Below are 27,884 nucleotides of genomic sequence, written 5' to 3'. Positions count from 1 at the left end.
AGGAAGAGCAGCATGCAAGGGCTGAGCAGCTGCCTCTCTGCCTTTCGCCTGCAGGCCACGGTGATGTACATATAGAAGCCACAAATGCCAGCCTGCCTCCAACCACTTGCACAGACAAGGATGCTTTTGGTAAAGCAACCACTGCAGTGCACTCGGCAAACCGCGGCTTACAATTTCATCTGGAAGGCAAAGTTTTTGCGCTGGTTAGAAAAAGCACAAAAGCAACAAATTCTGCTTTCTGCTTTGTCCGGTACCTGCAGGCTGTGTGGGGCCAAGTAAGGTAATTGTGTTCCTCAGTTTCTCTTGATTCACCACCTTCTTGCCTTACGCGAGAGCCCTCTGTACCCCGTGTGGCACTAGGAAGCCCTGGTCCTTGCCGGAGCCTGAAGGCGCTGCCAAATAATACAGGCTGCCTTAGGATGTACAAACGTCATGATCCGGGCAGACGGCACCAAGAGAGGAATGGAGACTGTAATGCAGCATCCAAGGCAACCACCCCTTCTTTCCCTGCTCAGGTACTCTGAGTTTCAGTGACGTGTCCCAAGGAAAGCAGACAGTCTGTGGCCAAGTGCAAGGCAGCAGAAAGTGTCACAACAACCAGGGTAGGAAGGGAGAAGTGATGACACACACTCTCTGCTTCAAGGTAGGACCAGCTCCATCCAAACCATTCCCACCATATTCTTCTAAACTCTGAAAATCTCAAGAGCTAAAGGTCGTGCATCCCTGTCCTCACCCAGAGACTGTTTACTGATCTCCTCGCAGCATGTAAGGACATGACTAAGAGCTGTCCACCGCAGCCACCCAGAATAAACTTTCCCCTTCCTCTGAGCACTTTCATTCCTACAAAAACAATTTCTGCTTAGTCTTCTCTGAGCTGAACATCCCAGATCCCTAATCTTCCCTCGGAGGTCACATTTTCCAGCTCTCTGATTATTCTTCTGTTCTCTTCTTGGCTTTCTCCACCTGTGCCAGGTCCTTCCCAAGTGCAGTATGCGAAACTGGTTTGCCCAAAGGCTAAAACTAGGCTCCAAAACACCTTGCCTATGAAAAGAGGTGAGATTTTAACATGCACCTAGTGCAATTTTGATATGTAGTAGCAAAAGACAGCGTAGGAGAAGCCCTGATGGTAAAGAAGTTAATTGGCATGTGAGATACCGTGAGATGAACACGGGCTAAAGTACATGCAGGATAGCTATGGGAAGGGAGGAAGAGCTCCTTGTTAATAGGACAGACATACTGACATGTCCCCTTTGCACTGGCATAGCTGCTCTAAATGGCTTTTACATAACAAGACCTTGTCAGAGGTTGTCTTTACCCACCCAGCAAAGTCTAAATGGCAGAGGGGAACTGGCTGCCTGTGCCCAGCCCATAACCTTCTGCTTGCCATGAGTTTGGCAGTGAAAAGGGTGCTCTTTCACACAGTTGTGGATTTTATGGCCAGAAGGAATCACTAAACTAATCTGCTATTTTGCAAGCCAGGAAACTTAGATACTTTCTGATGAATCAAGACCAAGAATTGACATTAACCCTCTGAGGATCACATCTTTCCTGTCTGCTCCCAGAACAGTTCACACAGGCACACGCTCCACAGAAAATTGCTACTGTGCTTTTAGGATGCAATAAAAAAAAACAACCAACACAACAAAAACCACCAACAAAAGCCACAGGAGAGGAAAACACACAAAACCATTTGATTTAGGCAAAGATGGACACTGCTCTTTTCTGCCCTCCTGGGATGGGCATGTATGTTACCGCTCAAGTCATCCAAAACCAGTGAAGCCTCCAGGCTGCATCTAGAGCCCCTCTCAGCTGTAGCAAGACCAGCTCCTGAGACTGCAAGAAAAGGAAATGAAATGCGAGGCTGGGATCATTACTTTGGAACTCTAAGCTTGTGCCACTGAGCCAAAGCCTGTTATATCGACATGGGTTTGTGTCACCCCAGCAGCAAAGATCATTCTCTATCTCCACTTGCTCAGCTCTCCTCCTCCTGGGACAGCTGCCGGCACGGTACTCCGCAATGCTCTGCAAAGTCCAGCTACAGAAAAACTCCCAACACCTTGCCCAGCAGGTTAAAGTTACAGGGCTGAGCTACTGCAGAGCAAAACGTACCCTGCTGTCTGCTCCACCACGCTTGGGAAGCTCTCGGCAAAGCACAAAGTGCCACTTGCAGAGAAGCAAATAGCAAAACCCCCCAAGTTTCTTTCCCTGGGGCAGAAAGCCCAGAGGGGGTGTTGCTTCTTAAAGCCTCCAGTATTTAAAAGGCACTGAATTTGCACCTAGCTCTCACATGGGATGCTCCTACTCTGTGTCTCCAGTCACCAGCCTGGACAGCAGCTCTGAGGGAGGAAGAGAACCCTGCCCACCAGTGAGTCCCAGGCTGAGCAGGGGAGAGCAGAGCCCTGAACTGGCCACGCAGCCCACGCGCTGTGCCTCCGCTTCCTTTGTCTTACACGAAAGTGGACACTAAAACCAACCCCAACGGTTACTCTGCATTACACGAGCACTGCACCTTAGCGCATATTGCAAACCCACATCAACAAACCCTCGGTCCATCTGGTTATATCTTTTATATATATAGATATATAGCTATATGGTTATAGCTATAGGAGGAGGAAAGGGACAAGACTGTCAAGGACTTGCAGACACTCACTCTTTCTTTCCGCACAAGCACGCGCTTCTTGCTTTTCCTCGGAAATGTGTTTTTACTCAGCACTCCTCGATAAATAAGAAAGGGAGGACAGGTCCCTGTGCAGTGGGACAGAGAGGGCTGCTCCTTTAAGGCCTCTCCTGGATGCCCTTTCCCTTTGAGATGACTATCCTCGACTCCCTCCTCATCTCCCTCCCTTTGATTTAAGAGTTCCTCTCCTGGCCCTGACAGTAAGGTATTTCTGTCCCACAGATTATAACTCACTCTGGGCTATTATTCAACTCCCAAGCCCTGGCCCTGCTGCATTTAGTCCAAACATAATATCCTTCATGCATATATTATCTGTCTCCCTATTATCTGGAATCATTTCGGAATTAAATTTCAGTCCTGCAATATTGGCTTGAAGAGCGGCTCGCTTTATGGGCTAGTCAAAGGTTAGAATACCAATCAAAATAACACTGCCGATGCAGAGAGACATTTTAATATTCCAAAACCCGGTAATTGTAAAAGGACATAATATTTTTTCCCTGATTACCCCAAAGGCAACACATGTTAACAAGGCGAGGGAGAGAGTGAAAGAAATTTCAGAGTTCAGACAGCTGCACGACAGATTTAAAGGAGAAGTCGTGGACGGCTGCCGTGCTCCGGAGCAGGAGGGCTCCCCTGCCCGTGCCGGCAGTGCCGCGCTCCCCGGGATGCCGTCCCCTCCGTCCCCAGACTCCTGGCGTTCGTGCCACCTGCGCTCCCCTGAGTCAGGAGCCTTCGAGGGTGCTCTCACCGCAAGGGAACGGAGCAGCCAGAGCTACGCCGAGACGGACAGTCGAAGATTATCACGGCAGAAGAAACCGCTGCGATCGGCTGGCCTGACCTGCACAGGCCATGAGGCTGCCCCAAATTAATTCCTGTTTGAACCAGAGCTGATCTTTTTAGGAAAAACCCTTCCCTCCTGAACTGGAGAATCCACCACAGCCCTCGGTAAGTTGTTCCAATGGTTAATTACCCTCACTGTAAAAATCTGCACCTGAATTACCTCGTTTTAGCTTCCGGGCACTGGAACTGCTTATGCTTTTGTCTGCTGGACTGAAGGAGCATCTTGCCACATTTTGGCTCTCCCTTTAGATACCTAGAGACCACTGCCAAGTCTCCCTCACCCTTCTCTCCAGTACCCTAAACTGCTCCCAGGGTCTTCACTGCATCGCGAGTGCTCCCATGGGTCTTGCAGTTCTCATCCAGTCTTCCAAGTTTCCAGAATCCTTTCCGATGCAGAGATGGGACCTAGCATCCCATACCGGTCAAACCAGTCACAAAGAAAGAAATGACCCAGCCCCTCTGCTCCTACTCACCATTGCCTGTTTATAAATCCAATAGCAGCCGCCTCCTGGATGCAGTATCTGCACATTTTATTGAAAATGATTTTGTGTTTTCTTTCAGGGCATTGATAAAAGTGTTAAATACAAGAGGTCTGAGAAATAGATCCCTGTGGGACCCCACTAGGAAGACATGCACTCCATGATGATTACCCATTTACAATTAAATGCTAGGAGCTGTCAGTTTGCTCGTTCTTAATCAATGTAATGTGTGCCATGTTGATTTTGTATCACTCTTGTTTCTTAATCAAAATGTCATAAGGTACCAAGTCAAATGCCTTCCAGAAGTATATTACATTGACATGGTTACCTTTATCAACCAAACATGTAGTCTCATAAAAAAAACATCAAGTTAGTTTGAAAAAGATCTAGTTTCCATAAATCCACATTGATTGGCATTATATTACCCTCTTTTCATTCTTTATTAATCAACTATGATATCTGGCTTTTCATTACTTTGCCCAGAATTAATGTCAAGCTGATAGGGCTATAATTACTTCATCGGTCATCCCATTTGCCCTTCTAAATTACTGGTACAACATTAGCTTTCTTCCAGTCCTCTAGAACTTCCCCCATGTTCAAAGACTTATTAACAGTCCAGGGCTTCTCAGCCAGCTCTTTTAAAACTCCTGTAAATGAGCTATGCAAAACGCCAACTGAAAGCCACCACTTAACTTTATCAGAAAACTGTGTTGTAACAGCAAACCTCCTGCTCAGCGATACGGCATCCTCTGCCTTTCTGCAAATGCAGAGCAAAGTATTTATTAAATGTGGTCGTTTTGCTGTTATAAGCAATTCTTCCATTTCCTTCCAACTACGAACCGATGCCATTGCACAGGCACTTTTCTTTCCTCATCTCCGTGGAAAAGACACTCTTTACTCTCCTTAACCCTGGAGGCACACTTCTTTTGTTCCTGCTTTCTGAGAGAGAGTTTCCAAAGCCAAGAGCTCCGCAGCCGGGGGTGAGGAGCCCAGGAAGGCGCAGCTCCCACTGAAGGAAGGTGTGACAGGGTCTCGGAGCACTCATCCATGGTGCAAACCAGCAAAGCACCATGGGAATATGAGCAGCTCTTCGCAGTTAAGTGGCAACATCTATTCACGTGCTTGACGCTTTGGCCATGAAGCACTCTTCTTGAGGAATCCTCTGTCATTTCTAACCTTATTAGGAATTTTATGTTCCCTATAGCCAGTAACTCAATAAACAGGCAATTGGTAACAATCACAGTAAGTCCTCAAGAAGTTAGACCTCATGAAAGCAACTTCCAGGCGTAGGGGCCAAAAAATAAACCACTTCTCAGTTGTACTCATTTCAACGTTCTTTGTCCAAAGCACTCAAGACACTTCAACACCAAGTGTCTGAGAAGCACTCAGAACTCCTCCTCCCGCCCCAAAGGCAGAAGAAATTGTTAATTCAGAGGAGAGACAAAAAGCTGTTAGCAAATCTTTGTTTGTTTAGGATGTGTTTATTTCTAGTTGCCAAATATTAACAAAAACATCCTATTACATGCTTCCTCTGTCAGATTTTACAAAGTGAGTGGGTGACCTTAAAACATTTGTGCATGTGTATTAATAGTTTCCTTCCAGGCTATGAGTATCTACAGATCAATAAACCGTGGGCCTGGAAAAGGCCAGCTCTGCACACAGCCACGGCACCCCCAGGATGGTCCCACTGTGCTCCCCAAGGCTCTGTCAACTCCGTTTCGTGATGCCCAGAGAAGGGAAGGTGTATTCATCCACACACATCATTCAACCCTTGCCTTTCATAAAAACCTCCCCTGGACTTCAGGAGGATGTCAAACTAGGATCAGTTTTCTGTCACTTCTAAAGCAGCCCCTATTACTGTATCTAAAGACATGCTGCCCTCTGTGAACAGAAATCACAGATGGTCAAACACACCAGGACATCTGTCCTGAGAAAGCGGCGGCTCTGTGAAGGGTATGAAGATTGTCTTTTTTTTTTTAAAGAAATAAAATACCAATTGAAAAACAAGGAATAAACCAAACCATTAGTGGTTACATCAAACACTGTTATATTTTAACTGCATAACGTCCAGAGAAGGAATGGAAGATCAGCATAGTGTACACGGTGTTAAAAATAGCTTCTACAACCCAGTTCTAGAGTCACAGAGCCCACAAGCACCTTTGTGCCAACCTTCCAACAAGTTACGCGGTGCTGCAAGAGAGACAACTAAGCAAGAGTATGGTAGAGGTCTCAAATCAAGAATTACACAAGGGAGAACTAGAAACACTTATTTGCTCTTTCACACAATGCAAGACCTGGGCACAAGAAAATGATCTGACAGTAGGTTTAAAAGAAACAAAAGGACCTGCATCTTCACACAACATATGAATAAACAGAGTATAATCGATGCATAATTAAACAGCAAAACTCATTGCTACAGGATGCTGTAGAAACCAAAGCATGAGCAGATTCAGAAAAAGATGTACAAGTTTCTGGTAGACAGATGTGGTAAAAACAGTGGGTGCTAGACACAGTAGTCCAGGGGCAGCTATGAGTTCACAGTCCTTGAAGAGACAATTGGTGAGAACCAGAGAAAGCTGACTTGAACCATGCTCTTCTTGTTACACCTGCAAGCATCAGCTACTGGGCGCTGGCATGGAGCAGATCTGGGTTAGACCTCTGGTCTGGCCATTTTGACACCTTCATCATCCTTCTAATGTTTTTCTTGCACAAGCTAGTTGTAAGAAGATCTAGTTCCCCCCCCCTCTTTCCTTCTCCCACCTCCTCCCTCCATCAAACCACACTCCCCTCCGTGATGTGCTCCCAAACCCAGTGGCGCTGGCACTCTTGCTGCCCACCAGGTTTCCCATTCCCAGGTTCCTGGCCACAGGCACAGGGTTCCAGGATCACAGGCACCACAGCCTCAGCCTAACACTGGGCTGGCGTCATGCCCGCAGGGTGAGGATCCATCACGGGACCAACCATGCTGCTAACTCAAGCAGGACCTGGAACAATAAACCGTAACCACAGAGGCTCCCGAAAGAGAAAACGGGAGCACAAATGAGAGCTGATCCTTGCGTTAGAGTAAGCACTAACGAATTTATCCAGGCTACATGAGGATACTCTTGGGGCAGCAGCTTGGTTGTAGCTTGTTAGCTGCAGCAGCTTTCCTTTTCATGGAAATCTTGACCCACAGCCTCCTGCTTTCTGCATGTATTTCTCCACTGCTGCCCCTCGCTCCTGACATCAAGTGCTCTCTGCTATTTCCATCCCGAGCATCCAGCTCCAACGACGTAGCTCAGGTTCTGCACCTCAGTCCTAACCCACGGGGTCTCTGCGCATCGACATGACAGGCACGTAAGGAGAACTGGCAGCCGGGATGGTGGCTCTCTTATCAAGATGGTTTAGGGGGATATCTGAAATGTTGCAGCATTCAAAAGAAGCCTCCTCTGCTTTCTGCTGCCCTCCCACAAGGCTGAGCTAATCGAAGTGAAGAACATGATAAACTCTCTGCCCCGAGTCAGCTCTACACTGACAGTTCACTAGAGATACAAGATCGCTCAGTGACATTAAAAACGTCAGCAAACACCGATCAGGCTTGACGGAAGGGATGCATTAGCAGGCTGGGGGGGCATAGGGCAAGGTGAAATTTCAGCAAACGCAGTCAAGTGCACGGGCAGCTTTTCTCCTTTTGTCCTCCACAGAAGGCTTTTCACAGATCCCCAGACGCTGTGCCCACCATCGCAGCAGTCAGGTGTGGAGGTCACCACCACCTGCATGGCGAGATCAATCTGAAAAGGTTTCCTGGGGCAACACAAACATGGCAGCCAGCGGGGGCTGATTCCCACCTTGAGCTTGCCCAAGAGTCAAGTCTTGGAAACTCTGAAAGAGGCCTGGAGGCACAGGGTGCTCACCTCAACTGCTCCTACAGCACAGAAGTGACAAGGGAAGGAGTTTATTGGAGAACGAACCCTGAGAAAGACCATCTCACCACCTTGGGAAGAGGGGCTGCTGAGCTGTGGAGCGTCCCCGCTCTCTGGTAGAAGCAGCACAGACAAAGACTGCTTCTTCAAATGAAACAAAAAGGAGAGAAAGAGGAGCTGAAGCCATGTGTGCATGAGCAGAAGGAATCTGGAACGTGTTTTGTCGCTACCACACCACACACAAGTACACAAACACGTCTGCCCCATGCACACACCGTTCAGTACGTAATCCCACTCTTTTGCATTGCCTTGTATTTGCAGCAGCAGTTCCCTAACTCAGTAGGGTCCACTTGGTATCACTGCTCACAAGCAGAGACCCAAAGGACAGCCAGCAGATGCAGGAAACTGCTCTCAGTCACACATGCCATTTACACTCACATGAACTGTTTTCCCGACATCTGAAACATCCAAGTCTCTGCATTATCCATGACCTAGAAATTAGCAGCTTCACACCACCCCCTCCCCAACACCTTCACTTCATGGATCAGGTCAGAGGCAGACTCAGCCCAGGAGGTATTTCTAAGTAAGGAACGTGCCAGAGGGAGGGGAAAAGGGGCCACCTGAGCTATGCAGGGAAGAGCAGGGGGGCTAGATACGTGCCCAACCTTATTTGTCTCACACTGGGAGCTCACTCAAAAGAGAATGAGGTCCCATTGGGTCCTGTTGCTTGGCCAGAGTTACTTACCTAGGCTAGAAATCCTCTCTTGTGAACACAAACAGGCAGTTCCCCTACAAGCACCCCCAGAGAGCAGGGCAGTGAGTGGCATGGAAAGATCCTCACCCTGAGGTAGGAGCAAGCCCCAGAGGAGGCACTTCTTTAGCCACAGGACAGGAGAGGTCCCTGCTCTTGTCTTCAATCTGGGTCACTTCCCAGAAGGGCTCAGGGACCCTGGAACCACCCTGTGTCACAAGGCATCAAGTATTAAAGCATCAGAAAAACTTCAGATTTTTGAGGGGTTGGAGGGGTTGGAGGAAGATGGACATCTCTAACACATCCCCTCACTGCATGATCTGAAGGAGACTGGAGCCTTCCTTTCTGAGTAACACACCTGTAGAGGGGGACAAGAAGACACAGGCTCCATCCCGCATGCCCCCACTCAGCCGGTGACCCCTCCAGCAAGCTGGCAGGGGAGCGCTTTCCTCCTCCTTCTGCCTTTAGGACTGGGCTTGGTACTTCACGGATGCTCACCAGCCCTCAACTTAGTATCACAGTACTTGCTGAAGCCCAATACATGAATGCCCACCTTGAAGAACAGCCACTTGCCTGGATGTCCACATTACGATGAATCCCAGCTCCTAACGCACTAAATCCAGGAGCCTCCAACTATGGGAAAGAGCCATAAGTTGTTCAATCTGAGGCCCAGAGGAGGAGCCCGGCTGGATCAACCTACTTCTTAGCAAACATCACGGTACACAGGGATATTTTTTTTTTTTTTAAAATATTATTATTCTGCAGCCATCAACCTGCTGGTTATATAGCTGCTATCCATTCACCGGAAGTTTAGTGAACTTCAAATGGCAATCATTAATGGTCACTGAACTGCAGAATGCCCCAATGTGCTTTCAGATTTCATTTACCAAGGACCAGCAATCAGCCAAAAGATTTGCTCTGACAGCAGGGAAATACAAGACCCTTTGACAAGTTCAGCCGGGAATGTGCTGCCAGCATCCCTTGTTAAGTTCATGTTCTACCCTATTTGACGGAACAGATCATGCAAATTGTCCTTCTGCGGCCGCTCAGCCTGTCACTCACGCTTCCATTTAAAACGATAAATAAATAAAAGAACAAAAGAAAAGCCCACAAGTACAACAAGCTGTTTACAAGCAAATTCCACTTACCAAGACGCCTAATTATCAGGAAAAGGCACAGAAACCCACATAAAACATTAAATTGGATGGGGGAAGGGAATCTTACTCATCCAAAGGTCTAACCAGGAGGTCCACTCCAGTTTCTCTTGTGCACAGACCCCAGCCAGCCCCTCACCCTGCTACTGCTTGTAATCACATTGGTTCTTTTCTTCCCGCTCATTTGTGACTTATGGCATCACCAAATTTTGCTGAGCAGATGGAGGAGCTGTGCCAGGAGACCCTCTGGATGCACGGCAGGCTGCTCCTTAACCAGCCAGAGAAGGCATGGAGCAACGCAAGACACCAGACTCTAAAGTGCAAGGCATTTTGCATTGCAAAGTGACCACTGGTGGACACGTTGCTGAGACATGTCCCCTCTCCCCCACACCACAAAGGGAAATGCTGATTTTATACTGGAATAATTCCACATGTTTATCAACCGGAATTTGATCTGAAGGGAACTGTGCTCCTAGGAGCCTCACGCGGCTGCAAAACAAAACGGAGTCAGCAACGCTGGGGCTAACACAACCTTCGCTCAAGAGGGGCCTCACAGTGTCCCACTATTATGCGGAGACACCGCACTGTGCCCGCCACAATGGGATTCTCCCCAGCTGCAGAACACATCCCATCAAGTACAGTAAGACTCTATTAGAGGAGATACAATAGGGAGCCAGAGGACTCGCTCAGCCCAGCTTCTGAGAAAATAACTCATTTCAATGCAAAACAGCAGTAGTTATTAGACACCTCCTTCGAGAGGAAAGGAGAAGGACAAGGGGAGGGGGGAGAGAGGGAGACGGGGACCATGGCAGTTTGCACAAAAGTACCTTTTTCAGATTAATCCACTGTTTGAAGTAATCAGCAACCGGCAGCCCTAAGTACTGGCATTGTCCTGGTAACCTGTAAGAGAGAAGAGAGAGCAGGTTTGATTCAATCAGTGTCCTGACAACACAAACTCTGTTTTCTTAAGTACATTTCGTTCTGAGATGGAAGAGACCCTCAAGTCTGCTGTAACACGCTGCACATCAGAAGGACCGTAGCTCTGGGCAAAAAAAAAAATAAATAATCTCACGAGAGCAGAGCTTGGCTGAAGACTTACATACATCCAACCACATCCAGGCTGCTGACACCTTCCAGGATGAACATTTTGAACAGGAGCTGTGTGCACGTGCAGCACGCAGCTCTTCTCCACAGTGGCTAACACACAAACATGACCGGAGCATCCAGGCTCTCCTTAGCTAAATGAACTCATCACAAATCCCTGCAAAACCATCCTGCTCAGCCAGCAGCTTACAGGGCAGACAGAAGGACTGACAATTCACTTGTCATGCCCCTTTATGGTTAAAACACCAAGTGAGGTGTTTTAACACATCAACACATGAGGGAGGGAAGGAGGCACCGATGCACTCATTTTTGGGGGTAGTAATGCTGCAGAACCGATGTTTTAAGGCTAAGAAAGCAGAGGCTGTTTTCCGAGCAGGTGCTTGGGAGAAGAGAGCAGTCCCAGCTCTGAAGATGCGGGGCGCTGCACGCTGTCTCGCTACGGGTTTGAGCACCAGCAGCCAGAGCTCCAAGCGCATGTATTTAACCTCTCCCTGCTACAGTGAGCTGCTGGAATAGGGCTTACAAAACAAAACGGCACCGGTAAGGGAGGCGGATTGCCTGAAGGGACAGAAGGACCCCAGGATTTGGAAAGCTGTTTCTCCCACACTGTGTCGACCCTCCTCTCCGTCAGCAGCCGGGAAGGCTGAGTCGCAAAGCCGTGCGGCTCCAGCCAAGCCTGTGCGGGGAGATGAGTAACGGGAGTTTTCCCCGGCCGGTTTGATCTGATCAAGAGTAATTGATGGATCTTGTTCATTCACGTACTGCTGAGCACGCCGGGGGCACTGGTCACAGGATCTTTAACTGAAGCCAAGGAACATCCCAAATAAATATGTCAACTAAATAAATGACTAAATTAGAGCCATTTGTGCATGTTAAAAGCCACAACCCCAGAAATGGGCTTTTGCAAACAGAAGGGGGTGGGGAATCTCACAACTTCCTCGGGCATCTGGGGGCTGTCAAGGGAGGTTGTAGGGGAGAAGGGAATAGCTGTGAGGGCCAGCATCAGCTGCTCAAACATCCCAACACAGACCATGTCCACGGCAAAGTCTTCTCCCGCTCTCCATAGGGGAAAGAGTGAATAATCCAGCCTGGATTCAAGGCTGAAATTCAGGAAGGAGCTCCCGTCAGATGTGGACACAAACTGCATACGCTGCCTTAATCTGGGGTGCACCATCAGCACCTCAAGCAGTACCCGAGTGCTCAGCCCAGCTCCAAACCCGCTCATGAACAGGGCAACATCTCTTCAGCCCTATAAGCAGTTTCCCACGTAACACGATGGAGGGACACAGACAGTGTATTTGCAGGTAATGTGATACTCCGGGTGGTGCAGTACCAGGTCTTGGTGCTGCCTCCATTTCTATGGGAAGAAAAGGAAGGAAGCTGGCAAACATATCCAGGAGAATCTCCTGGGAATACGTGGCCAACGACGCCGGCACACACTGGGTCCCAGCAGTGTCCCGGCTTTGTGAGCCCTGCTTAGGCTAAGAAAGGAATAGACTCTCTGTGCCTGGTCCCAAAAGGATGTGCATGTCATCATTTAGGAGCAATAATTTAAGTCATACAAACACATTTGAATAAAGGCGGTCCAGAGGAATCTCTCTGAAAGCAGGAAGCCTGTCAAAAGAACGAGCTTGCACGCAGCAGGGCTACGGCGATTTGCAGGGTAAGCAATGTGACTTGACAGCATGGTCTCATCTCTGGGCACGGCTCATCTGATGCTAGCACCATCGCGCTGAAATAAACCACCTGGAGTCACTCCTCGCAATTGCATAGCCGTCACATAAATAGCAGCCCGGTCCATGCATTTTACAGCCATTACACATATGTCCATGACATCCTGGGGTTGAAGAGACCCCACCAGCCCCAGCCAGCACACTAAGCAAGCTCTTCCTCCAGGAAAGCTGCTTTCTGCAGGTGCTCAAATTAAAAGAAGATCACAAGAAAAGGAACCATCTAAAACAAATGACCGGCCTAATACAGACACATAATCAGCTTAACCTCTCCTTACACTGCTCACATTTAGATAGAGAGGATGATGACAGCAGTTAGCAAAAGGTATGTTACTAAAAGCTGCGTTTCTCCTCCCAGTCCAAGAGGTTTTCATTAATATAGGTCTCAGCTTAGCTCCTGTTAGAGGAATAATCATAATCTTGCTTAACATTTGGATAGGGCACAGAAGAAGCGAGCACAGCATCGTTCTTCTTATCCACAGGACTTGACAGCTAACCACCCAGCACAATGAATGACATCTAAAGCGTTCCATCCCTGTGGGACCAACAGGCCCAGCAAACTGGACAGTCTGGTTCTACTTCCACCCTGAGACTGATGGCAGTACGCCCTGGGCACTGGACAGTGGGCCTTTAATTGGAGAAAATAAATGCTCCAAATAAATATGTCAACTAAATAAATGGCCCATTTTTGCAAACAAGTAACAACCCCAGAAACAGCCTGTGAAGCCGTGTGACCTAAGGACATTCCCCCTCCCCCTCCGCACTTGTGCTCCCCTCATTTTATGTTAGCACCAGAGAGACTTCACCAAGTTTTTCAAATACTAGAAGACCTACACTCATGCTATAACCTGGGTGGGCTCTCAGCAGCACGGACCAAAGCGTCAGCATACTTCCCGAGCTGGAAGGTGCAGGTGTGGTGGCTCCAGGCCAGCAGGGATACAGCCAACTCAATGCGCTTGCCTTCAGCGAAGGATTGTCCTATGGGTCTGGTCTGCTCTGGGTATGCAGCACTCCCAGCATAGGGAACCAGGGGCTCTCGTGGCACACAAACCAGGTCCCCAGGGAGCTACAGGACAGAAAACATCCCTGCATTGTCTTTTTTTGACACGCTCCAAGCTTGTCACCTGCAGTGGTCCCCCACTCCTCAGCCTGGTGACCAAGCTGGACTTTCTCCAGCATCTTCTCCAGGTTGAAGTGAACAAGGCACACCTGTGGCTCTCCTGGGGAAGAGAAGTGCCAGGGTCTGTAAGGAAGCATCTCCATTTACCAGGATCACCATTCATTTGAGCAGCTCATTTGGTAATTGCACTCTTATGTTCAGTATGGCTCCTCGCTCTCACAAAATTCAACCTTGATCATTGGGGGCAGCTTTGCTTGAGCAGAGAGCTCAGGATTCATCCCTCCCTCAGGTGAGGGAGAAGATAAATGATGGCACATTTCACTGCGTTCAAACATCCCGTGATCCTTCCAGCTCTTGACCACGGTCTTGCTGCCTTCCCAAACACTGAAGTTCTCACCCCTTGGGAAGGAAGCTGGGTCTCAAAACCACTCCATCCTCCAAACGCCATGGCTTCAGGTATGACTGCACGTGACAAAGAGAAACTTGAAAATGGCTGTGGGATTTTCCAGCCTCCAATGCAGCTCTGGTAATCTGTCCTCCCAGAAGCAGAGATGCGAGCGCACAACCTCTGCCCGCTCCCAAAACACAGGTCCCCTTGGGACAGAACAGCAAGTGACAGCAGGTAGCACATTCTCCTCTGCCAGCCAAGCAAGTCCAAGTCCTCCTTGAACTGCAGTCAGCAGCAGCAGCTCTGCACCATTTTCAGAGAGCTCTACCACCCCAGGCTCTGATTTCCATTCAGCCCTGCTCCTCCACTCTGCGGGGTAAATAGAGCCTGGAGATGAACGGGATGCAAACGGGAGGCGAGGTGACATGGCTGCATTTCTCCTGTTGAAGCCGGCTCTCTCCAAGGCGGCAAGAAGCGCACAGCTCGGCGGTGATAAACGGCCTTCTTTAGTTATCACTTTCCTTAAGTTAAGGAGAGCAGCCTAGTGATGGATGGGCTGGAATTCGGTTATCAGGGAAGGCTGTCAGCCAGAGTTGCCTATCTCCACACACATTTAGCAGGGCGTCATTATGCGATGGCATGGAGTTAAAATATGACCAAGGGTATTGAAAGAAAAAGAACAGGATTAAAAAAAAAAAAAAGGCAAATTGAGCAACAATAAAGGAGCATGAGACAAGAACGTTATCGTACTAGTGACACCTTTTATCTCGGTCTGGTTAGCTAGAGCAGGGCACAAATTGGTCCTTCCTCCACTATTGTATCCTCTTGTACAAACAGAAGCAGATAAAATGTGTCACCAGTGCGATAGCATATCAATTTAACCCTAATTATCTAGGGGGTCAAACTAAGAAATAGGGGTTTCTCATTTCAACAGGTTCCTCCGTCTCTGCTCGGAGCCACCACATTAATATGGAAGGGGGAGGGGCAGCTGTAATTGATTTCCGTCACTCAGGTGGTCCTGGCGTATAAAAAATTAATGCTTGATTCTCCCAACTCATCAGAGCTGGTTAACGTCCATCTGCTTCTGGGTTCAGGATGTCAGAAGACAAAGAAATTGGGCCACTTTCTACACACTGGGTGTATTGATATTGAGCCAGTTAAAAGAACAAGTCCCTCTATGGGAAAGATAAAGGGACATTAAATCTTGGTTTTTATAGACCTGGTCTCAGCCTTCCAAAAAATCCATGCCCTGGAGACCTTGAGTTGTAAGAGATACAGAACATTTTAATTGTGTCCCGGACAACCCCACTGCACCGGGCGGCAAAAGAGAGGGCAAACAGGCTCCTGCCCTGGAAATCCTTTGCTGAAGGAGGGCTGGAAAGCCTGAAGGTATGCTTGGATGCTGCAGCACACAACAGCAACAAGGTGATAGCCAAAAAGAGGAGCTGTCAAACCATCTCAGCCTTGCACCCTAGTTCAATGCAAGGCTGGTCAATAACATGGCTCTGGACCACGTGGCGCAGAGCAGCTGCTCTGTTTTGATGTAGGATGGGATGTCTGCCAGGCCAAGAGGAAAGCTTGGGTGCCCGCTCCTAACAGAGAAAGCTGGCGAGGGAATAACATCCTGTGCTAAGGCACCTGAGATGTTTTAGCAGAGAAAAAGCACCATGACAGGCAAAGCCACATCTGTCTACACTGAACCTCGCGCGAGCTGGAGCCAAACTAGGAATTTAAAGCAGTTTAGGTAAAACCCACACCCTCCCAAAGAGGCAGCCTTAAGTTGTTCTAAACTTGGTTAAAACAGTAAGTCCCAGCCAGTAGGGTTCAATGGCCTGGGGACATAAAGGGATGAGACGCTGCTCCACAGCACTGAGGCCCCTGGACCTCCCAGTGGAGGTGCAAAAAGGCCAGCTGGGCTTTGCAAAAACCACCGTGCTGGGCCAGGAGGGCTCTGACAGCGTCGTGCCACAGCACCCACGCACGAGCAGAGCATCCTGGGCACACAGCACAGCCCAAGCCATGCCGCAACCTGCAGAAATTCAAGCACGTTGACCCACACCTCCAAAAAAAAAACCCCAAACCCCAACACCCCCATGCCAATAATTCAAGTTAGACTGGAGCAGCTTTCCTGAGTAATCCAAGGCTTCGGCAGGTCGGTGTCTCCTCCCCAGCACTGGAGTCATCGTGCCACTCAGTGCAAAGAGGAAAGAGCACAGCCAGTCTCCCTTCATGCTCTTGTCTAACGTGAAGGACGAAGGGATGAACCCCCTGCCAGACCTCTGGCACCCCACTCATGTTTCTCAGCCCCACAGAGCTGCCAGGGAGCTGGAGGAGCCCACCTGCCCTTGCTTCCCAATGGATGAACCCTTACCAGGTGACTGCACCCTACTCTCACCGAGCACACCCACGGCACCATCCCTTTCTGTCCCCCATCACTGCAAGGCCAAATCACCCCAGCATGGCTGTACTTAAAATTCACAAGCAGTAGCTGTGGAAAGGCAAGACATTTGGAGAGGGTCTGAGAAGCCCTGGGCTTTCACAGAAACCCAAAGACAGGTCCCAGCTCCCTCCCTCTTTGCTTTCCTTCCCCCCCTCTCTCAGTTCTCTCAACCACCCCCAAACTTGTCACAGTGCAACAAGCCTACGAGCCGCACATCAGCTTTAAATATCAGCATGCGTGAAGCAGGGACATGAGAGCAGGGAAGTGGGAACAGACAGAGCAAGCCTCCACCGCCTGTCAGGAAACACTAATGAATTTCAACACCAGCAGCCATTGCCTCAGACGGGCTGGCGAGAGGAGGAGACGGAGTTACAGCGAGGAGCCTTTGCAGGAGCAGCCTGCCTTTTTTCAAAGCCCCCTCTGTTAATAAATGTCATTGCCGAGCGGGCTGCAGCAGTCCTCGAGCCGGGATGGGGTGGGTCGGGGGAGAGACAGGCGACTGACAGCATCAGGATGCCTGGGCAGCACAGCCTTTTCTTCTGCTGCATCCCCAGACAGGAGCCAGGGAAAGGAAGCAGACGGGACATCGCCGTTGGCATGAAGCTGTCTTCCATTAAGGTCCCAGTACCCAAATAACAACCTCCACAAGAAGCCATGGGTGCAACGCCAACACTCCCCATTCCCATTCACCGGGATGGGTGGAGGCTCTACAGGGAATGGTCCTTGGGATGGGCAGAGGGATGCAGAGACATCCAGACCTGCTGCCTGCGTTCCTGGCAGCAGCAAAGGGTTAGAGAGCAGCCTGTCCCTTTGCTAACACAAATGCATTCCCGAGGCAGCGCAGGAAGAAGCATCGAGTGCAGGGCACCGCATGGCAACCGCACCGATGCACAACATGAAGGTCAATCCAAGTCTTCTTTACAAATGTCAACCTGTCATCTCTGGATATTAATGAGGGCTGACCAGCAGCTAAAATGCATCCATGCTCCATTAGTAATAAGAAAGACACGATGCAGGAGAAGAGCACACACCACGGCATGTGGAGGCACCAGTGGGTCTGCAGGGCCCGGGGAGGTGTGGTGATGCACAAGATAACCAGGGCCACTCCAGCTGCCCAGGAAGGAAAGCAGTCACCACACAAACCTCTTCACTGGAGTGTGTGTTATCTTTTTCCACCAATCTTTAATTGGATTAGTGTAATGAGGCCAAAAAACCCAGGCTAAGCAGCGAGGCTAATACCTGGCACTTTCAGACCTTCCTTTCTTTTTCTGTGATGTCCACTGCGGACAGCGCTGCTTCCTCTCTCTACCAGGCATATTCCAGCCCAGGAAGCTTAAAAGGTAAGCTGCGAGCCTCGGGACTCACAGCAGCACTGGCTGAAATGTCTGACCACCCACCACCCGTCATATGTCAACAGCCAGATCCCTCTTCTCCAAATTTTTGCTGGGCACTAAGCAATTTGGGACAATCTCAGCACCCATGCTTTCCAAGCAGCTAGCCTGCAAATGGAAAAGGCTGTTAGCCCAGACTGCAACCGGAGCAATGTATACACTAGGAAAATAATTCTGCCACAAAAACCACACAGGGCAAGTGGCTCGTCCTGACTCGCTCGTCCTGCAAAGCACCGTGCGCCTTCCACCGCCATCAACCTTAATGAAACATGAAGGCATTTAACACCATGCGAGATCTGGCTCTTTTATGGGTATCTGTCTGCGCGTCAGCTAGATGCTGGCAGAGATGCTATCTCAACATTAAAAGCAAGGCTGTAACACAGCAGGTATTCAGCCTCCAACAGAAGATGTTCATCAACAATTGCACACACATGATGCTACAATAAATCTATGTGCTACCGCTTAACAGCTTCTCTTAAAAAGATTCATAGCTCTATTTACCGGGCCTGATTCTGCAGCTATGCACGTGGGAGTAAATCTGGAGTAACTCTACCTGGAGTTAGCAAGTAGCCAGTGAGAGTAGGACCAGAATTGAGCCCTTTGATTTTTAAATAACTACCTAATTACCATGCAGGAAACCAGAGCTTGCTGGCTCCACAGTTCAGCTGAGGTTAGGAGTGCAGCAGGCAGAAGCTTCGCACTCCTCCATACCGAGTCCTCCAGATGGGTGAAGGGGTAGAGCAAATGCTCTCACCAGCCCTTCCAGACAGGGAGGACGACTGGGTGGACTTCCCTCTGACATCAGAAATGCATGATGCTGATCCCAAGAAAAGAGAAACTGGAAAGCCTCCAAGGCTGAGGTCGCCCCCCCATCTGACACTACGAAAAACCCTTAAAAAGAGATTTCTACCCACAAGGTTGATGTGACAGTCCGTCTGCTTACTAAATATGACATTATACAGCATCTTACGAATAGGAGTGTACAAAATTGGATATTGTGTACGTCTACCACACAGGCATGTTCTCAGTAAAAGTCACCCGTCATGACCACAGGCTGCAGCAGGTGAACTTCTAATTGGCCACCAGGAAAAACTCTTCACCATGCAGGTAATAAAGCACTGGAACAGACTGGTAGGGGGATCTCCTCCCCTGGAGACAAACTCATCTGGAGAAGACCCTGAGCAACCTGATCTAAGCTTGAAGTTGGCTCTGCTTTGAGCAGGGGGCTACATCAGAGAATATCTATTTAAATTATTCTGTGATTCACACTGCAGCGGAGCCTGATTACATAGAGCGTGTCCTTTCTCAATCGATGTGGTCTCTTATGAAGTCTTTCATACAGACACTAATTTAGTAATTGCCCAGTCCTCTGCATACTAGCTGTTTTAAGACGGAGCATTCAGACTCCTGCTGCAGAATACTGTAATTACACACTGAGTAAGGCAGTACATCTGATGCAATGGATGCACCCACAACACATCGTGTCTAAGCCCCCTCAAAACCAAAACACGCACAGAAATTAAGCTAAAATTAAATGTGCTTCTCCTCCCACTGCACAATTCCCATTGGAAAAGTATTTCTCCCCAGGAAACTGGAGCATGCAAGACCTAGAGCAAGGCGCTGTTCTAGGACTGAGAAGACACGTCCTGTCCCGGTCCTTCCTTAGACCTGCTGTGTGACAGGCAGGAGGAAATCTTGCCTCTTCCATGCCTGGCCTGTCCAGACCATTTAGTGTATAAACTCTTCAGGACAAGGGCTTCTCTGCTATGAGTCATAAACTGCTTAGTGCCTAATGGCAAAGCCTATAGACGCTTAACATAATACAATCATGTCACTTAAATGCCATTAGTCTCCAGTCTAAACAGCACTTTTCCAGGCACAAACGGGACCTGCCAACTCAGGAAGGCAGCAGAAGGGATGTCGGTGGCCAGTCGGGTCACTGGACTCGCAGACACCCGACGTGAAGCCCCAGGCAGGGCGGAACCAAGCCAAACGGCACGGGGGAAAGCCATGGCAGCTCTAGCAATCAAAGAGCTTTATCTTTTGGGCTTTCCTGAACCACCTGAATCAGCTGAAAGCCCCTGCCAGCCTCTACCTTTCCACCTCCAGCCACAGATGTAGTGCTTGCAAGGGGGGCGAGAGCCCCTCACCCACACAGAGGGTCTCCAGCCTTATGCGTCACCTCTATTCCCACTCACTGAAGCATATAATTTATCTACAAGAAAATATCGTATTCTGTCTTGTGATGCTGTTTGAACCCCTCTTCTTTCCTGGCACCATCTCTGCCCTCCACTGGCACCACATCACCTACGTCTACTCTCTCAACTGACTTCTGTGATTGCATCCTCTTCCCTCTCTCCACTAAGGGGAAGAAAGAAATCCTATAAGGAGGCAGCAGAATGGAGTAAACCCCTTCCCCGTCCCCTCTGACGATACATGACCAAAAATTACATGGACAAGGGCTCCACAGGCTCTCGGTACAGCCTCCAGGCTGGCAGCAGCGGGGAGCCAGGCACATCGTGTAACAGGGTCTGAGCACAGATTTCTGTGCAGCTACAAATTGCATCTGCACGAGGGGAAACAAGTTTGTCTTTTCCTTGCGGGGAAGGGACCACTCCCCACCTCCAAGCACAAGCTGCCATTAGTATTTGCTTCACCGGAGAGAAGGAGCAGCGAATCCTCCAGAGCAAAGGACAAGTGCAGCAATTAGGATGCAGGGGCTGAGGGAGCTGTTTAACAGCACGACCCGGAGGTCAGTGCCGCCGACTCCCAGCCCTGCATAAATATTGTATGAGTCGGGAAGAGGGGCTGTTACAGCCACCCTCAGCGCCAGCCCTCCCCCCCCCCTGCCACCTCCATCGCCACTCTGCATCTAGCTAGATACACCAGCAACATTATTTACAGATGTGACAGTCGGGAAAATCACTTGAGTAACTAGGGGGATGGGAAAGAGGGCTGCTCGGTGGAGCAGGCGCCCGGGAACGGGCTCCCACCTGCACCTTCTGCTTCCCCCTTGCAGGGTGCTCCTCTGCACGTGTAATTGCCAGATGGCATGGCCCGTTCTCAAACCAGAGGATGAAATACCACCAAGAACAAGGACAGGAGGTTGTGAGCCCCCTGCTCAAATGTTGCCCAGGGGGTCGATTATCAATGCTGCTGAAGGACACTTCAACCAGCAGCTGCTTTCCAGTTTCCTATCAGTATCCCTGCTAGGCTCTCCCTTTGGAGGGAGCTTTACAGCAATATAACAAGAGGCTTTAGAGAGAGCTTCCCCTCAGACTCCGTCCACATAGCTCTGCAGAAGGGTCCTTACTTCAGCACAGTCACAGCAAGCCCCATCCCTGCATGAACTCCTCCACCTGCTGTGTTTGGTACCAACCACCTTCTTCACCCATGACCTGTCCACTGTTTATTTGCTGAAGGACCATCTTCACCCGCAGCTACAGCCACACTGATCAGCATCATTCCTAATGCATCCTGGAAAGACCTCTCATTCCTCTGCCCACTTTTTCGCTGGAGATGCCAGTCAACTCGACATTTGCCATGATGCTCTACACAAATACAAACCTTTCAGGTTCACTGAGACTGGAGGCTCCCAAGGACAAGGACATGGGCCATCCTTCAACCGTACCAGCAGCCCATGAATTCCTACTGGCACACAGCTAATAAACATTACTGCCCCGGGCAGCACACAAGGGCTGCAAGACAGGAAACACAGCTTGGATATGCTTCTGTCCATGTTACCCCTCCAGAAATTCCTCCGTTGCTCTGTAGCTGGTTGCTGAATCCAGGGAAAGCAGAAGCCCGGTCTTACCATTCGCAGCTTTCCTGAACTCACTGAGCAATTAATGGGCTTAATTATTGATGGCAAAGGCAGGGAAGGGAGGAAAGAAAGAAAAAGCCGACGAGAAGGGAATGATGTGGGGGTGGCGGGTGCCAAAGGTCTCCGAAGATCTTCCCTCAGCCTAGAGCAGAGAAAGAGCCCCTAGCCGCTCTGCCGCTCCCACGGCCCTGCTCTAATGCTCCCTGACATGCCTCTGAAGACAGCGAGCTGTTTGCAGTCACCACCGTGATTTGTTAGTAATTATTTTCACGGTGTCACATTGCTGTCACTCTCTTAACAAAGAGACAGGCAGCCTGAGGCTGCCTGCGAGAAAGAACCAGCAGAGAAAAGGAATTGTCAGGCACCCAGGGATCCTCTTTGCTTCCCAGGTTTCACAACCAGAGTCCTCACCAGCTTCTGAAGAAACTTCTGAGGAGGAGTGGCAAGTCAGAATCATCTCCCATCCTGGTCACAGCAAGAGGAATTAATTACTTAGCCCCCTCCTAATTTCACCTTACCTGTAAATCCAGTGCAAGACCCAGGTGCTTAGAACCCCTTAAGCCAGCGATTTGCTTCAGGCCTGCAGCAAACACGAAAAAACTTTGGTATTTGATGACTTTTAGCGCTCTCCTTGCAAGCTCCAGTTTCTTTTCATGTGGTCTTGCCATCAGCCCACGCTTTCCAAGCACAGCAACCCTGACGACAAACCCCTGCCTAAGCCTATCACCCTCGCGCACATTAACCCTCCGGACCAGCCACGTGTGCTCTCCCTACACCGGTGTCCTTAATTCTGGCATGCTGCTGTGCTCCACGTGGCAGTAACATTTCACTTGGCATTTTGCAATGCCAGGGGACCTCGGCAGCTTCCTCACACCTGAAATACACGACCTAATGGCTTGCTGTCTCTGTTTTCTCATACGCAGCACGGTGACTTGACAAGAACCTCCCCTTGAACCACCTCCCATCCATCCATCTCACACCTACTGTGCAACCGCAGCCATCCATCCTTCAGCTAACTTGTCAGTCCAAGGTAATCACTCCTTTCCCAGCAAGCGTGGAGCTTGCTTGGGCCCCCAAGGAATGAAAGCTATTTTGGCACCCGAAGTGTCACACAAGATAAGGATATAGAGATGAAAGGCTGAGACACCTGGCCAGCCAGTCCTTAAAGCGCCCTTGATCTCTATGCAGAAAGCAAACGGACTTCCTCTGGAGCAATTCAAAGTTTGAACTACTCCCGGCAGAAGCGTTCTTCCCCTGCCCGCTTTCTGATGGCACACAAGGGTCAGTCCCTGCAGCCACGGGGAGACCTGGGTATTAATTCACCCTCTTAGCATGGGGAGAGCTTGGAAATATTAAGGCTCACAGTCTAAGCAAAACCCTCCTGCAATTAACTGCATGGAAGAGCACTGACTCAGAGGGCAGCTCCTTTTCAGGGGTCCTTTTAATAACCAAGAAATGGCACATACATGCTGTGAAGAATTAGGATCACCATTGGGAAGCTAAATGGTCCATAAAATGTAACGGTTCTCTTCAGAGCTGGGAGCTCAGCGAGCTGGAGGAGAGGTCTTGGCAACCTCCCACCAGCCTCCTCCCTCTGCCCGGTTTGCAGGGGACACACGTGACTCCAGGCAGGGACAAGGAGCTGAACTCAGCCAGTGGCCAGACACCTCTGGCACGCTGGCCAATGGTCCGCACCGAGACCTGGCTCAACACCTAGATGGAAAAACTGAAGCAGGGAAATTAGAGATGACCAAGAGGCACCTATGGAGGGAAAATCAAGGGTGTCCCAGAGTGCAGGTGCTGGGCAAGAAGGAGGAGAAAGCCTCGCTGGAAGAGAGGCAAAGCTGGTGGGACCAAGGCAGGACAAAGCCCTGGGTAGCACGAGCTTCCCACACACAGCCCTGCCAGCATATTGTACTGCTTCCTCAGCCTTCTTTCCCCAAACTCCTCTGTTCTGCTCCTTCTTCTAGTACCACCTCCACATGCCTCGCATCATTGCTAGCACCTGGTCCAGAGCAATCTCTGAGCACAGGACGCTGTCTTTGGGGTGCCAGGCTGAGGGCAGCACCCTGGCCAAACACACAGCAAAAGGTGACTCCCAACGTGGAATGGACTCAGCTCAAAAAGTTAGTCTGCAGTTCCGGCATCGTCCCGAGAGTCCTGCACACACCCAGACATGTGCTCCTCAGGATACGGAGAGGCGCTGGACAAGGCACATGAGAATACGCTGGAGGGAAAATACCAGGGATGACCTCAAGATGGCCCAGTAGGTCTTTGCCAGCCAGGAGCTTCAGGAGGAAAGGGACTGAACCCATCCAGGAAAATGGCTCCCAACAGGAAACAAACATGCAAACAAAATAAAATGCTTTCAAGAAAGCTACCGACTTATACGAGGCTTGCAGAGAGCAAGTGAAAGGGGAAGGATGCTGCTCCCAGGCTGGCAGTATTTTTCAAGCAGAGCTCTCTAAGCAGAGAAGCCATGAGAGCATCACTCCCAGCCAAGCCACTGGGAGGGCAGCACTGGTGCCAACACACAACTGCTTTGCTTCGGCTGGGAAGTAAGAAGAGCTGGGACCCAAAGGGAGACAGCTGACATTTTGGCCCCCAGCATGAAACACTACGGCTGTCTAATGCTAGAAAAATTAAGCTTTTTGAAGCAATAAAGAAAATTCACACTTTGTGAAGCTAATCCTATTTTTCACACATGCTGCAGACAACAAAACTCAGATGGCAAACAGCCTTCCAGTGCTTTATCCTCGGGAGTCCCCAAGCCAACCAGCTTTTCAATTCCCCAGGGCACAGGATAACCACGATGTTGAGTTGCTATTATAGGGCGCTCTCACATAGGCAGAAGCCAGGGTGTGCTTTTTACCAAACACCCGTTATAGATCCATTGATTATGAAACCGTTTTGCCTGCATTCATTGTAACACTGGACACAGAAATCACCTTAGTGATTCCTACAAGGTAAATCCTGAAACCACCACCCTGCAGTGCAGCTGAGGGATTCCCTACCATCCATGGAATAAGGTTCACATGGGAATCTCGCAGTCCCAAGAACCAAGTGGTTCCTGCTGCAGAGGGAATGACGATTCCTTACTGTATGAGCAGATGAGACCGAGACTAACAGCTTGCCTTCAGTTCAGCGCGACTGTTTCCAAACACAGCTTGAATTAAGTTACCCAGGGATGGAAAATCCACCGTCTCCATTCATTACCCCATCCCAATGGTTCAGTGCTGGAAATAAAGCACTTGATGCAATGCCTCTCTCATTCCCCCCCTACACTGTAAATTTATTCGAAGTTTCTCCACCATCTTTCACATTGTTTCCAACTTGTTTGGTCCCAATTCCCAGGCAGCAGAGTCTGTGCTTCCCAGAGTGCATCCGGCATCACAGCTCAATAAATCTGTGGCCACTACAGCCCTGACTATGACAAATGTCTTTGCTATGACGCGCCAGACAAGTAGCAGACCTGAAGGTGATAGTCCATTGCGTGATGATTCCTACGCAAAGACTTCACGTCCAAAGCTTAACCCAAAGGCATTCCCAGAGTCACACATCTCAGACAACGTAACTTGCAGAAACTCATGCAACCAATGGATTTCAAGCAAAAGGCAAGAACATGAGACAGTCAGGGGAACTGCTGCAGAAGGGTAACAAAAGGTAAGTGTGCTATATTAATTTTAAATAAGAGTGAGCAGAGGGGGAACCTTAAAATCCAAAATTTGTTTTGCAGAAGTGATATCACTTCCTTTAAAAAAAAAAAGCTGGACTGCAGTGTCGCAGAAGCGGATGGGGTCAGTGCTACCCCCTGTAAGTGCCAGAGAAGAGCATGCTCACAAGGCTGCCTTGCTTAGCTCCGGCAAAGCACTTTAGGAGGTAATTACATGAACGACTCCATCAGCAAAGCTGACTCGAAAGGTTCCTGACCCTGGATACTCAGTCCCGTCCCTGCACTGTAGTTCACACCACCCTCTTCCTTCAGCCAACATAACCATGTGAAGAGATACACCATAAGCTTGGTCAGCAAAATGATCCTCACTAAAAGCAACAACAAGCAGCTAATCCAAAGATCTTAGTTGGAAAAGAAGGGTTTTGTTATTTTTAAAAGCAGATTATTATGTTATCTTTCCGTTACCAGCTCCTTGTCACTCTCAAAGCCGCCCTCTGAACATAACTCCTGCCCTGCTGCCACCCAACCAGCCCACCCTACGCCTTCTCCTGCCTCTCCCCATGGCTACCCAAGCCATTCCACTCACTCCATTCAGTGGGTGTCTGCCATTTCCCCCCCCAGGCAGAGGCTACAAACCCCTTCCCGGTCCTTCGATAAAGAACAGCATACACAAGGGACACTAACACCATCAATCCTTCTTCATTCATGACCTAAGGCTGATCTCAAACCAAGCCTCCAGGACAGAAAGCTGGGAAGACCAACCCATTGCCACACTTGGAGCTGGTCTGAGAAGGCGAGCATCCTCCCAGCCTGTGTAACTTGCAAAGAAAGAATTAAAACAGTGAGATACAATTAAGCAATGGTATAATTTACTGCTCAGAATTTACTAATACGCAACCTAGGAAGAGCACCAAGGGCTATAAACATTTCAAGACACTTCACTGTGTTTTATCACTATATTAGAGAGTACTTGCCTTTTAACACTTATTTAAGAAAATAAAAAACTTCTGAGCAGTACTTTCCTGTAAAGACATAAATTAGCATGTTCTGATCAGCCACCGTAAGTGCAGTACAAGCATCTTCACGCCGGTGGTATATAGATGAAAGACTACATGCCTGTTTACCTATGTTCAATGTGTTTGCAGAATGATCCAAAACCGGAAGGATAAGTATTAACTGATGCTCTTGACATTAAGATGCAGGTCTGAGATTGAGCACGTGCGGCTGCAGCTCCTTTCTCTGCCTCTGCCTGCCTGCACAACCACAGGCACATCACTTAACCTCACCGTATCTCAGCTCTATAGCTATGAACACACAGTACAAACGCTTCTTTGGTTGCCAAGATTAATTCACATTGCGCTTAAGAGCAGGTAAAGCGGTTCCATACACAGAGGGAGGCAATTTGACATTTCAGGGGAGATAAACCACACTAAAGAGCTTACATTACAAGGGCTCAACCCTGGCAGACACCGAGTACCCTCTTTCCACTAAAACCGCCTCCTGCAGTCAGCAGCTCCCTCAGCCCTTCAGAGGCAACATCACCCTCACCACCCAACGCCGCATCAATGCAATTTGCTTAATCTCCAGTGACAGTTCCATCCTAGGTGCAGGATGAGGTCCAAGCACTGAAGTGAACTACACCAGGTGTCTGCATCCGGCCCTGGAGCTGTTAAACTTGGGAGGATAGCTCCTTGCAACAGGCTAAAGGAATCCTCCCGCTGAGCACTCGGAGGCCCGAGGACCGTGTGCCTAACGAGGCTGTATCCCCACTCATATTTTAGCTTGGCAGGTCTGGTGCTCCTTTCATCTTTTGCTTCAGGTAGCTCTCTTTAATTAATAACATTTCTGTGTCGACACAGGGAACTTTCCACCCAGAATGAATGGCCCTCTCTCATTAGAACCACGACTTGTCATGATGTATTCAAGAGCAGGAGTGTGATTCATTCCCTTGTCTGGGAACGAGGGGTGTTGCTGGGAGGTGGGGGGGAGAAGAGTCTCTGTAATGAGTGACTGATATTTGCTGAAGTTGATATGCGACTCTGTCGGCTTGAACTGCCTTGTCAGGACAAGCCTTCAGAAAGGTGATGTTCCCACTCAAGAGGTTTTCCTCATTAAAGAAATTGCATCTTAACAAGAGGAAAGGGGAGGGGTGGCAGGAGAGCTGCTGTCTTCCCGACTCCAGCCTGGTTCGCACACACCGAGCGCTGAGAGATGGTTAATCCAAACACAGCCAGTAGAGGATCAGCGCTCCATTTCTGAGCCCTCTCACACACCGTGCTCTCTCTGGCGGCGACCAAATCCCTCCAACAGGGCCTCTCCTTCTGATGGTGCACCACACCCATGACAAAGCCTTTGGTGGCACGGCCGAGGACCTTGACTCATGCTGAACCTCCACAAGCCCTTCCCAGATGC

The 27,884-nt window shown here is 49.4% G+C and overlaps 1 protein-coding gene across 1 annotated transcript in view; it reads right to left on the bottom strand.

Moving 5' to 3' along the window:
* Window positions 1-27,884, bottom strand: part of ERI3 (ERI1 exoribonuclease family member 3) — a 126,411-nt gene that overhangs the window by 71,878 nt on the left and 26,649 nt on the right. The window contains exon 5 of the mRNA XM_009884671.1: window positions 10,631-10,703. Coding sequence (XP_009882973.1) covers window positions 10,631-10,703 — 73 coding nt within the window. The remainder of the gene's footprint in view (window positions 1-10,630; window positions 10,704-27,884) is intronic.

The sequence above is a fragment of the Charadrius vociferus genome, unplaced genomic scaffold (genome assembly GCF_000708025.1).
Source record: "Charadrius vociferus isolate BGI_N301 unplaced genomic scaffold, ASM70802v2 scaffold163, whole genome shotgun sequence".
Lineage (NCBI taxonomy): Eukaryota > Metazoa > Chordata > Aves > Charadriiformes > Charadriidae > Charadrius > Charadrius vociferus.
The sequence above is the reverse complement of the archived record's forward strand: the minus strand, read 5'-3'. Positions and strand labels throughout refer to the sequence as shown.